The sequence below is a fragment of the Elephas maximus genome, chromosome 8 (genome assembly GCF_024166365.1).
Source record: "Elephas maximus indicus isolate mEleMax1 chromosome 8, mEleMax1 primary haplotype, whole genome shotgun sequence".
Lineage (NCBI taxonomy): Eukaryota > Metazoa > Chordata > Mammalia > Proboscidea > Elephantidae > Elephas > Elephas maximus.
In genome coordinates this window covers 53,230,657-53,244,728 of record NC_064826.1, presented here as the reverse complement: position 1 = coordinate 53,244,728, position 14,072 = coordinate 53,230,657, and the positions used below count along the sequence as shown (strand labels likewise).

Sequence of the window (14,072 nt, the reverse complement as noted above, 5' to 3'; positions counted from 1 at the left end):
TGAATGAACTTATTCTCTTCATGCCACTGCAAATCTGTCATCTGTGGGAAGTGAACACAAAAATCTCTCCAATTATTTACTGGCATTCATGTCCTCTACTAATTAGTGTATAGTCTCTCAGTTTAGCCACACCTCTGGGTCAATAGGCCACATTTGTTCTATAGGCTATGATCCCATTCTAAGGATAAGACTGGAGGGTAGTAGGAGTCACCTGAACTCTGCATTTACCGGAAAGATTTTGCCCTGGCAGTATCAGAATGGCAACTTTAGTATATCATAAGAGAGAAAAAAAAAAAAAAAGAGGGAAGTAAATTAAATAAGAATGACCAGACAGAGACACAGTAGATAATTTGGAGTAAATTCAGTGGCTAGAAAAGTCAAGATCAGGTTAAAGAGAAGGGTCACACTCATACACCACTCAGAGGTTATTCAGAACTTTAAGACTGTTTATAGGTTCATTAGTCACAGATGGGCAGGGCTGCTCAGAGACACCGCCCAAACCAAACCAAACCAAACCAAACCCATTGCTGTCCAGTCGATTCTGACTCATAGTGACCCTATAGGACAGAGTAGAACTGCCCCATAGGGTTTCCAAGGTTGTAAATCTTTACGAAAGCAGACTGCTACATCTGGTGGGTTCCAGCCTCCACCTGTGGGTTAGCAGCCAAGAGCCTTAACTGCTGTGCCACCAGTGCTCCCTATAGATGCCATGGTGGGCTAAAAACAACATTTATCATCAATATTCTATTGCAAAGTAGTCTTTTCCACAAAATGTTCAATACTGATTTTTGTTGTCCTATTTCTAAACTATTTTACCCAAACCATTTATAGTGCACTTAATGGAGATTAATTGTAAAGAGATCATTTACTGAGAATTTTGAAAACTGGGAAAATTCAGAGAAAAGTTCTGTGGTTATGTGCTATGCAATAGAAGCCAGTAAAATAATAATTTTTCATGGAAATATTTATTTTTAATATCTCATTTGTGTGAATCCAGACATTGACATATTGATCAGAATATCACTTTTATACACATATATTACAGTAATTATTTATACAATATTCATTTTTTAAGCTGTTAAATGTTAGATATTTATACAAAGAGTATGTGATAAAGAGTAAAACTGATGGAAAATAAAATTTCCAAAATATTAATAGTAAGTTTTATTATCTTACACATTACTCAAAAAAAATCATTAATGTCTTTTCTGTAATAAAAGCCCACTTCCGTTTTTATCATTGAATTGCCTTTTTAGTAACCTTCCTTCAGCAGGTTTCAATTCCCTTGGGATATTTAACTGACATATCTCAGAATAGCTAATAGTATCTGATCAAGTGGTAAAAACTGCTGATTCCATTCATTTTTTTTTTTTTTTTTTTACTACTTATGTACTTTTTTGGAGGAATGATAGAACACCCAGAGGTCTGCAAAACCCATGTGCTTATTTATAAAACCTGTTTTATTCCCAGATAACTTAATGTTACTCACTGGTGTCCTATTTAAAATAAGTGTTTTTATCAATAATCAAAGTTTAGTACATTTTATCTGAGCAATCAAATTCTTATTAAAGTTGAGAGGTTCCTAATGGCTTTTCTGGTTTTCTTTCAAGGAGCCCCTGTTTCACCTGGAATCGCACAGATCTGAGAGAGGAAGGGGCAGATGTCCTTTTGACCCCAGCTCCTCCTTCGTCTCCACTTTAATTGGTAATCATCATTGCCACTGTCATCAGGTTGCGGTCATATTGTTTTTGAAACTTATTTTTCAACTTCAGTTATGTTTTTTCAGTATTTCTTTGAATACTTTGCCTTGTCATATCAGTTTATTAGTGCTGGGGCAAAAATATATTTCAAACCATGCTAATTTGAGCTGATATGACTCTAAACTAAGTGCAGATGCCGTGAGGTCTGTATGTCTCATTCTGGAAAAGCGAATTGCCACTTACTACATGATACAGCACATTTTGCATTGAATAGATTACTCTTCAAGATGTGCAATTAAATGAATACTTTATAAAAATGTAGCTGGAGAAACTAAACTATATTAACATGTCTTAGTTCTTTATCTTTGATTTACTCCATGACTTTAGTGGAACTTTTTATATTCTCTTCTTCGGTGCCTTTCTTTGAGTCACTAGAATTGAGTAGAAAGTCTCTCATCTGAGAACTTCAATGCTGTTGATACAAATTCTTGTTAACCTGCAATGTAAACTACAAAGGTTGACCAGTTCAAACTACTGATTAATGCCCATATTTGAATAATAGAATAGGATGACCATGTCTGATTTAGATTTTTAATTTGACTCAATTTCTTTAAATGAGCACCAGAGAGCCTCACTCTTTCCTTCTCTTTAATACTGCTTGGGGCTGAAAACGGCACACTTGTCAAAGTACTCCAGCACTGTGATAGTAGTCAGATGGGCGTGTTCCCAGCTGTAAAGTTGAAGAGCGCAATCACTGACACCTAATAGAGGAGCTAAAAGGAATGATTCTGTTCTCTCAGTGTTTCAGAGGTTCTGATATAGATACGGCACAGCTCTAATAGGTTCTATTATTGCTCTGTGACCATTTAGAGTTATTTGTTAATATTAGATTAACATATTTGTTGAAATAAGGAAGTGTAAAAAGAAAATGTAGAGACTTCGTATTCTAAGTACAGGTTGTCCTTGACCTATGATGGGATTCCATTCTGACGACTCTGACGTAAGTCGGTTTTGATGTAAGTCGAGGACCTCTTTTTTTCGTTTTCGTTTTCATTGTTATTGCCTTTTATTGTCAGTATCTTTATAAGTCCAATCTTTGAACATCTGCGAGTGAACGTCTGAGAATGACCATATCAGCGAATTATGCACTGCAGCATTGTATGTAGTACATATTACTAATGATAAGATGCACCAAAAACAACAACAAAAAGAAACAGTAAAAAGTGCAGTTCGTCATAACTCGAATGTGTCATAAGTCAGCGACTACCAGTAGATGGTTAAACTTCAAACTTCCAACTGATGATGAATGGAAATATGTTATGCTTGATTGTTTGATACGGATGTTACTGTGTATTCTCAAGACTATACATTCCCTGTATTATTCTTGACAGTTGATTTTGATAGCCACTCCTACACTCCTCCATCTCAGTACTGGCACTCAGCCCCCCAACAGTATCATTTAAAAAATTTATATAGGAAAATACTTATATTTGTTCTAATTAATAAGTAAGTTTGATGTACTTCAGCTTTACAATTTGGAAGGGCTGTGAAGCAAGAATTTCACATAGTAATTAAGTTTTAAGGGGCCCGAATAAAGAGCTGCAATGTTTTTAAAGAATAACATTTGAAAGAAAACATTACTTTAACATATTTTGGGTTGCTCTACCAAACCATTTGTGTATGTGTGCGTGTGTGTATGCAAACAGAATATGAAGAAGGGAGACTAGAATATGAGGCTAGATTTGCCTAAATCTATTTAGACTTAGCAGGTGTCGAAACCTTAGGGACGACAGTTTTACTGAATGCTAGATCCATAAACCTTAGAAATTCCTAGGAATTTGGCAACATTTGAGTGAAAATATATAATTTGGTAGACTCATAATTTTTTTGGTAAAGTTTTTAGTGATTTGTGTAATTTCATAGATTAAAGGCTTGAATGAGGAGCCCTGGTGGCACAGTGGTTTAACACTGGGCTCCAAACCGAAAGGTTGGTGGTTCAAACCTACCAGCTGCTCCTCAGGGAGAAAGATATGGCAATCAGCTTGCATAAAGATTACAGATTTGGAAACCCTATGGGGAAGTTCTATTCTGAACTAGAGGGTTACTGAAAGACGGAACTGACTTGATGGCAACAGGTTTTTTAAGGCTTGAATATCTTTGGAGGAGAAATACTTTATCTTTCTTTACCAGACAGTGCTTAGCACAGTGCCCTGCATAGAATGGAATACTCACATAGGTCCCTAAACAAACAAAAAATAAATTTGGGAATATTGTTTATAAGAATTATACAAAGGGCACAGGAAGGTGCAAGTTATATAGTATACACGGTTTCCACAGTAAAATCCCAAGACCAATTATTTTTTAGCATTCCATTTAAAATGGTTAAAACTTACTTCTTTAGCCACCCTGCCACTTACCATTCAGTTTCCCTGGAGCTTGTTTATGCATGAAGCCGGGAATTTAAAACTGAAATTTTTAAGACAGGGAATATTACTGGAGGGACATTTCCAAGTAAGTTTCATTGAACTTCCAAATCAAATTACACTACGCTGTAATGTGAAGTGCTTGCCATCTGGGTGGCTGTTTCTCTTATTCAGAAAAGAAATCAAATCATAAGAGCCCTCCAAGCTAAACATGAAAGTTATAGAATAATCCCTCCAAAGAGAAGAAATAAAAATATAATTCTTCACATTTATCCACTCCCTTTCATCCCCAAGTACCTTTGAGAGATCATTCACTCACTGTGGAAATGCAGCAGCCACTGGGATGGAAACCTGATAACCTACGTGAGCCAGCAACTCTTTAAAAGACGGGAAGTAAAAATAATTCACCCAATTGAAAAAGCAGCAGGAATGTGGGCTGGAAAAATGGAGCTACCTGAGTTGGAATTTGGCAAGCTGGACGCAGCTTACTCTGACAGGGAAAGAATGCATTAATGTGCTGTTTTATGACCACACATGTTCTTTGCTGATGGGTCAGGACAAGACTCCAAAAAAAAAGGGGGGGGGCCATGTTTAGACCATTGTTCCTTCTTTGTTTCTTTGTTAATTATATGCCACACTAACATTTAGTGCCCGTTCCCGTGAAGACATCCTCTAATGATGAAAACCCAAACTGGCAATAATAGTCATAAAACTATAAGGTCTCCAAGAAAAAAAAAATGTGCTTGCATCAGGGAAAATTTTCATATAATAGCTTCTTATCTGTAGATACAATGTTAATTAAAAAAAAAAACAAAACTTAAATTCGGTTAACTTAGGATCACATGGAGTGAAAGGCTAGTGAAAACTGTGTGTTCAGAAACTAATCAAAATGAAATTATGTATTAATCAGGCTTGTTCTTCAGATGTCAATTCATGTTAACATAATTTAACTGGGAGGCATGTAAGTTCATGTCCCAGGTGCAATATTTCTACATGTTTAGCCAAGATTTTCCCAGTGTAATCACTGACAGGACTTTTAACATGGTCTTATGGAACTGAGTGATACAAGGAATTACAACCAGGTTATAAAAACAAGTTTGATGAAACAATGTGGACATTTTTTCAGTAAAATAAATTATTATATCACGTATTTATGCCTTTCAAGTCATCCAAAGATACTTAATACTTACCTTGTCAATAAATTATTAGTTTAGTGACTGGCTAAATCAAAATCTAGTAAATACTTTCGTGTCATATGTTATTTTAGCCAGGCAGGAAATGTATTAGCTGACTTTTTCAGCAGTCACATTTGATGTAATATTGCAATAATCTCCTTATTAAATTGATGATATCTTCAGTAATTTCAGACAAAAGCCTGAGCTATTTGCCAAAAAAACAAATGCATTTTTCCTTATACTTTGTCCTTTCAATTCTATTGCCTATTTATTTTTTAACACCCACAGTTGTATTTCCAGTTCCCGGTGTAATTTAATATCTGCCATACCTGAGGTGCCTCAGGTATGCTAAGATGCCTGTTACTAGTCTTTGGGAGGAAAACTGCTCGCTTTGTCATGCACATTTTGACAACTTTATTGTTGGGAAAATTTTAGGGATATTTTTCAAATTAAAAACTTACTAAATTTCAGTTCAATAAATAGCCACTTATAAGATATTTGTCCTGTAGGTTCCCTATGAGTCAGAATCAACTCGACGGCAATGAGTTTTTGTGTATATTTTACAGTCATTGAAATTTTCTTTGTATATTTTTTGTCCTATGTTATTTTTTTCAGCAAGTAGAACTACAGATGTGATAGCTACTGATATTTTCTTCCTGTACTTTGTGTCCTCTTAATGAGAACTTTGTGAACGTAGATCCACAATACAAACTCTGTGAATTAAAATAAAGGTCAACGTTGATTGAACGAAAGGGAGCTGGAATACCTGCAGAAAACCTTTAATTATTTCAAGTTCTTAATAACAGCAAAACATACTTATATAATAACTATTAAAATACAGATATATAGTTTTTTTCTTTTTAGTGAACTATATTTATACTCACAGCAGGGTAGGGTTTAATGAATATTAGAAAAATAAATAAAAATTCTAAATCAAAGTAAAATATTTTTTTTAATTATAACTTCTACAAACATAACAAGTGAATGTGCTGGCTTGTTTCTTGAATTCATCCCAACTCTATAGTAACTTAAAGTCATTCCCTTACCACATTGTTATCCCTAAAGAATATTCGTAATTTCTTATCCAAGTCTGCTGCTCGCTAACGCTTGGCAGAATGCCCATTGTTCACATGCTCACTGGAGCTTCTGGCTAAGGCTCCTAGTCCCTGAGGAACTGTTTGAATACTTTGCTAATGGTTTCCTCAAAACGGGAAGAAAAATCAAAAAAAAAAAAAAAAAGAAAGAAAAAGGCCCAGTCTTCAATTCCTCATAGACATTCTCTCCCTTAAGAATCTCGTTTGACCACAGCAGTATCCATGTCACTGGTTTTCACCAAGATAACTCAAAGAATATACAGGCCAGTGCCAGCAAATGAACAGATTCAAAATGCATTTCTCTTCTATTTTCTTCACTCAGAAACCACCTTCTTAACATTGATACTATTGCTAGCCATCTGCCAAAGCAAAAACAAATAAGCTAAAGATCCAAACAACAACTAAACACCTAATAAAATGGCACGTTCTTCCCTTGGCATGTGAAACGGAATGTGAGTGTGAACTAAGATGTTGGAGTATATGGATCTTTCTTTTCCATCTTCGTCCTTCCAAATGCATTGTTTTTCTTTGCAGTTATGCATGTATATCATAGGCATTTTGCAAAATAATTCATCCTAAGTAGAATAACTTTCTAACACAATTATTCAATTCACTTTTAAAGTGGAGCCCCTAAATCAGTTTTCAGCCATGTGCTGTTCCATGAAGCAAATGTGTTTCACATTATTTAGATTTGTAGAACATATATTTACAACATGAATAAGAGAAATGCTTCAGTGAAACTTAAGAAGAAGGTCATGAAAACTACTGTGAATTTTCCTACCTAAACAATTAAGACCTGTATGTTCAACACAGTAAAGAAAAGCTCACGTATAGCATATGCAACCCAAGAGCAAAATTCTTGATAAATCCCTTTAAATATTAAGGCAATGCAATATGCTTATTTAAAACTTTAATTAAAAACAAAACAAAACAAACCCATTTCCATCGAGTCAGTTCCGACTCAGAGGGACCCTGTAGCACAGAGAACTGCCCTATAGAGTTTCCAAGGAGAGCCTGGCGGATTCGAACTGCCGACCTTTTTTCCGTTAGCAGCCATAACGCTCTTAACCACTACACCATCACGGTCTCCCAAAACTTTAAATAGCATTTGCAATTTAAAAAAAGGAATTATGTAGAAAAAAATTTTAATTACACATTTTAACTTAGAATTATTTACAATGGATTTGTTTTTGTATACCTTGTTTTTAAATTATTTGCTTTGAGTATTACTTGCCCTATATCAGAAATGTAACTGTTCAAATTAAAATTAGCAAAGGCCCAGTGAGAATATTTTTTCTGTTTGCTATTATTTCTACAGCATTTTCAAGATGAATATTAGAAATATGAATTAATATTAAAAAAAAAAGTTGCCGTTGAGTCAATTCTGACTCGTAGCAACCCTTTAGGACAGAGTAGCACTACTCGATGAAGTTTCCAAGGAGTGGCTGGTGGATCCGAACTCCCACCTTTTGGTTAGCATCTGAGACCTTAACTACTGAGCCCCTAGGCTCTAAGTTAATATTAATATATCTTAAAATAGATTAAAGATAAATGGGTAAGCTCTTTATTTTATAGATAAAAAAATAGATTGAGGAATTTTTCAGCATTTGGAGCTCCAACTTATGTCTTTGTTATTTTCAACTAACCTCCCAAAGGCAGCATTTGCCATATTTCATCATCTTTTACATGAACTCGATTAGTGTATCTTGGACAGTCTTGAATAAAACCAATGTTTAATCCTCAAAATACAAAACTAATTACAAGAACTTGTAGTGTTCATATATGTAAATAAATAAGCGAAAAGACAAGTGTTATGTTAAGAATATTATTTTACAGCAGATCTGTAAGAGAACAAACACGGATGTGAAAGGTGAAATGGTCAGTTATCCAGATGATAGAAATTATGTTGCCAAGATTCAAATGATTTTTCTTATTTTATTTTTTTCATATAAGCAGTTAGTTTAATATAGACACAGTCTTTCAACTACTAGGCATTGTACTTTTGGGCTGAAACTATTGGGAACAAATGTTAGAAGAAAGAGTCCTTGAGCTCATGAATAAAACCATTAAATAACATAAGCTCTTTGAGGAGCAAAAAAATCAAAACTTTCTATTGTTTATATAAAAGACTAATAACTTTTTCTGATTTTTTTTGGCCTGAAGCAAATTTGAAAAATCAGAATTTTATCTTGAGTGTTTCTTGCTGCATTTCATCCTTTTTTTAATTCATCATCTGAAATGAGTTCTAGATGTATTTGCTTACTAAGTTGTTATGTCATTCGTTCATCCAGTAAATGTTTATTGAACATCTTTTGTGTACCAGATACTGTGGTACTTATTGGAGACAAAAGAATACATAAGACATACCAAGAAGCTTACATTCTAGTGAGGCATAATATTAACACATAAGACAGTCAGTTAAAATATAGTAGGATGAGCAGTGAGGGTCTCTGTGAGTCGGATTCGACTCAGCGGCACCTAACAACAACAGCAACAAGGATGAGCAGTGGAGCCCTGGTGGCACATTGGTTCAGATGAAAAGGTCAGCAGTTCAAACCCACCAGCTGTTCCTTGGAAACTCTATGAGGTAGTTCTACTCTGCCCTGTAGGGTCGCTATGAGACAAAATCAACTCAATGGCAATGGGCAGGATGAGCAGTGTGGCAAAAGCAGTCACAGAAGGCTGTGTTGGTACTAGGAAAAAAAGCTAGCCAAAATTTGGTCACTCAAGGCTTCATGGAGAAAGTGAAGATTATCCAGGAAAAACGGGAAGTGAGCTGGGAAGGAGGTGAGGAATTCTTGGCAAAGGGCAATGGAGAAAACAAAAGCGTGACAGGTTCACGAAATCACATGTGGGCATGTCTGCTTCTGCAGATAACAGAGATCGTGAGGTATTGCACGGCTTTGCCACTGTCAAACAGCAGATTTCAAGACAACAGTCTCTATGTACAAATAAAAGAATAGTGGAGTTAGCTCCTCTCTGGGAATTGCCAGATTCCCAAAGAAGAGCTAACCCCACTATTATTTGTACATAGAGACTATTGTAGATCATGCCAATGATAAGTTACATTCATCTATCAAAATACCCTGCAAATAAGTGTTTTGTTTCTTAATTATAACATTTCGCCACTGAAAATCAGAGTAACATCAATTATTATCAGAAACCAGTGCAAAAAAAAGAAAAATATATGATATAAAAGTTAAGTAGGTTGTTTATGTTCATAATGACCCTATAGAACAGGGTAGAACTGCCCCTATAGGGTTTCCAAGGCTGTAATCTTGATGGGAGCAAATCATCACATCTTTCTTCCTTGGATTGGATCATGGGTTCGAATCGCCAGCCGCTTGGTTAGCACCTGAGCCCTTAACCAGTAGGCCACCAGAGCTCCTTCAAAATAGATTAGATAATAGCTAAAGTTATGGCTAATACATTTATTATATGTTTCCATAGCTATAGAAAACTAAGTCCTTAAGTAGATCTACTTTTATCACTCAAACCTTAAAAGATATTTTCCTGTTTATGTGATTTATTTAGTATATGAAAATATGATTTGTCTAGATGTTATTTTTGCACTCTGTAAAGTTTCAAAATATTGAAAAACAAACTATGTATTTACCGTAAGTCATTGCTATTGTTACAATGATGTTGAGTTTTTGTTTTTGTTTTTTTCATTTAATTGCTATCAGGTAATATCTGTACCTAAGTTTTATTCTAATTTCTTATTTTTCACTAATGTGTTACCTTTTTCCTATTTTTTCGGAAAGTATTTGGCCAAATGTCATTATTATCTATTACTATGAATTTTTTTGTTCTTCACACTGATAACAAGATATGAAAGAAGAATCTTTCCCTTCTGAGGAAAATCTAACATTTCCAGATGAAACACATTTGGTTCAGTTTACATAGCTTATAGTTTTTAACACCTGTCTAGTGTCTTTGAAGTTTAAGTCATACAATTCATATTATGTTATTTGAATTGCTCACAACTATTTTCTTTTATCGGTGTACAAAAAGGGAAATTGGGGAAAATTGGTAATACATCCTCTTTTCCTTTGTGCAGATAACCTGTCCTGAATATGGCATTATTTGATAACATAGGGTTGCCATCTAGTGGCAGCAAGGGGTACTTGTTTGTCAAATTTGGGGGGGGGGGAATACTCCCTAACAGTGTTTAAAAAAAACAGTGTTTAGTGCATTAAAATTATTGTGAACGAATAGAAAGATTATTTTCTCACAGTAATATTTTCAGATGTCAAAGTTCTAAAAATATTTTAATAAATTAAATTAACTCAAATATTAAAAAATAGAAAACTGTTGTGATTTTTAAGAAATCTACAATTTATGCCAATTATGCATTCCCTGGGTGGTGCGAACTTAACTACTAGTCGCAGAAGTTGACTGTTCAAACACACTCCGAGGTGCCTCGGAAGAATGGCCTGACATCAGCTTCTGAAAAGTTGTACCCTTGAAAACCCTGTGGAACAGTTCTACTCTGCACACATGGAGTCGCCACGCGTCAGAATGGACTCCACAGCAACTAACAAAAACGATAACTCTTTATTCAACATTAAGTCCAGCCCATATTAAATTACAAAAACCGCAAACCAAACCCGATGCCACTGAGTTGTTTCCAACTCATAGCAGCCCGAAAGAGCTGCCCCGTAAGGTTTCCACGGAGGGGCTGGTGGACTCGAACTGACCTTTTTGGTTAGCATCTGGGCTCTTAACTATTGTACCACCAGGGCTCCATGTTAGATTAGAAAGATAAATTATGTTTAGAACAATTTCCCAGAATGGCCTCTATATTTTAGATGGAGAATATAATTATAATGATTAAAAAACAAAAGTATTTCAGGAAAACCCTCATTCTGGAGTTTCGATTTTCAGGGAACTCTTACTTGTCATCTCAGTCATTTATACCTTAGAGCTGATGATCACCAAGTCCTTTTAATGATTCTGAAATGACTTTCTTCTATATATGTTTAAGTAGTGCAGACTGAATCCGGTAGTAATTCAGATCCCTAACCGTTGAGTGTGTTTTGTCTCAAAGTACTCTTTCTCCAAATATGGATATAAAATTGCTAGTGAAGAGAGCAGATATAAATAAAGTTGTTCCCCCTTTATATTACCAAGGACCGTGATATGCTTAAATCAGACTTCAGATACTTTTCTCGATCAAATCATAAACTTTTAAGTCAGACATAAATCATCTATGTTTTGTGTTGTTTTGATATTTTTTCCTATTACTACACATCTCACTTAGCCTAAGTTAAATATGTGGGACAAACTCAATAAATATGTCTCTTTTTTTAACTTGTTATCTTGAAAATTTTCAAATACAAAGGAGAGTTGAAAGAAGAGTAAAATGAACACCTGCCTACCATTTACTTGTATTCACCAGTTGTTGGCATTCTGCCACATTTCTCTCCCCACACACACATGCATGTACACACACACACTTTCTTTTACTGAATCCTGAAAAAAAAAAAAAAGTTGTAGACATAATGGCATTTCAGCCCCAAGTACTTTAGCACATATTCTTCAAAATTTTGATGAGTTTTTTTTTTTCTTTGTTCATTTTTGTTGTTTGAAATATAGGGCTTATTTAAATATGTCATTGTTCCAACTTTTCTCCTGGAATGATTAAAGTTAAAATGATTCTGTCTACAATGGCTACAATTTCTTGTAAAATAAAAGTATTTCTTTAATATTAAATACGACTGTAGGGTCACTATGAGTTGGAATCTATTCAACGGCAGCAGGTAGTATTAGTTAACTGGAGCCCTGGTGGCACAGTGGTTAAGAGCTCAGCTGCTAACCAAAAGTTCAGCAGTTGAATCCACCAGCAGCATGGAAACCCTATGGAGCAGATCTTCTTTGTCCTATAGGGTTGCCATGAGTTGGAATCAAGTCGACAGCAATGGGTTTGCTTTGGTTTATTAGCTAATTAAAGGAGCCCTGGTGGTGCAATGGTTAAGCCCCCTCGGCTGCTTGGTGAAACAAAAGGTTGACAGTTAGAACCCATCCGTGTGAGAAGAGACCTGGGAATCTGCTGCCCTAAAGGTTACAGCCTAGGAAACCCTATGGGGTAGTTCTACTTTGTCATATAGAGTCACTATGTGTAGGAACTGACTCGAAGACACACAACAACAAGGCAGCCCTGGTGGCACAATGGTTAAGTGCTTGGCTTCTAACCTCAAGGTTGGCGGTACCACCCCACCCAGCAGCTCCTCAGGAGAAAGACCTGATGATCTGCTCCTGTAAAGATTTAAAAAAAAAAAAAAAAAAACCAAACCCAGTGCCATCAAGTCGATTCTGACTCATAGCGACCCTATAGGACAGAGTAGAACTGCCCGATAGAGTTTCCAAGGAGCGCCTGGTGGATTCGAACTGCCAACCTCTTGGTTAGCAGCTGTAGCACTTACCACTATGCCACCAGGGTTTAAAACCCTATGGGTAGTTCTACTCTGTCACTTGGGGTGGCTGTGAGTCAGAATGAAATCGATGGCACCTAACAACAGCATTAGCTAATCAGACATTCCAATTTGGAAAAAAAATGTGTTACATGATTTCAAACTAGAAAAATATGCTTATTTAACCTGTCATGTATTAAATCACTTTGATCAAAGAAGAATTCATCATATTAGGGGTTAGAAGTGGGATTGGAAATATAAATGCAAATGAAACTTATGATTCTTTTTTTTTTTCATTCCTGCTGAGAATGTCAAATACACATGCATACACACAAACACATACTTACATAATAATAATGTACAAAGGGGAATTCATTTGCAGGAATCCTAGGTTTTAAAATAAAAAAATTATATTCAGTTAACTCAAGATGAAACCAACTTGTTTATTTATCAAACACATCTTAGAGCTTAAAATGTGCCAGCTACTCATTTGAGTGCTTTACTCATAACAATCTTATTGAGATAAATGCTATTCCTATTCCTATTAGCAAATGAGGAAACAGAGGCACAGAGAGGTTAAGCAACTTGCCTAAGTTTACACAGCTACTAAGTGGAAAAGACAAGATTCAAACCCTGGCAGTCTAGCTTTACCATATACCTGTAACCATTATATTTTAATTTATAATATAATATGCATAGTAAACCTGGATGTTGTTAATGTAATTCTGGTTTATACATTGTCTTCAGATCCAGAAACAAGTACTGACTTATTTTGTAACTGATACTTTCATGTAGGTAATGAATTGTTTGCTGGACTCTACAGTGACTACTGGGGCAGAGACGCTGCAATCTTCCGGAGCATGGGGCGACTGACCCATATCCGTACTGAGCATGATGATGAGCGCCTGTTGAAAGGTAAGGTTGAAGAAAAAAGTATGTAAATCAAAATCTATAACTCATCAGAAATTTTGCCATTTTTAATAGTAATAATGAAATAAATATAATTTGTATATTTTACAAATTTAGGATGTTTTTTATTGGCAATATTCTTCAATAAAACTATTATATATGCTATATTATGTCTTAATGTTTTGTCTTAGTTATAAAGCCAATTTAATTTTATAATAATGATTATGAACCAGGATTTATATGAAGAACACAAAGTAAATGTATGAAAAGTGAAAAACTATCATCCAATGAGTTGTTTTATTACACTTATCAATTGGTATAATTTTTTTTTTTAATGAATTGATTGCTTTGCTTTGCT

The 14,072-nt window shown here is 35.1% G+C and overlaps 1 protein-coding gene across 2 annotated transcripts in view; it reads left to right on the top strand.

Annotated features, from left to right (window-relative positions):
- Positions 1–14,072, top strand: part of SEMA3E (semaphorin 3E) — a 279,353-nt gene that overhangs the window by 221,231 nt on the left and 44,050 nt on the right. For both annotated transcript variants that reach the window (XM_049893056.1, XM_049893057.1), the window contains exons 5-6: positions 1,611–1,704; positions 13,601–13,720. In XM_049893056.1, the coding sequence (XP_049749013.1) occupies positions 1,611–1,704; positions 13,601–13,720 (214 nt within the window). The remainder of the gene's footprint in view (positions 1–1,610; positions 1,705–13,600; positions 13,721–14,072) is intronic.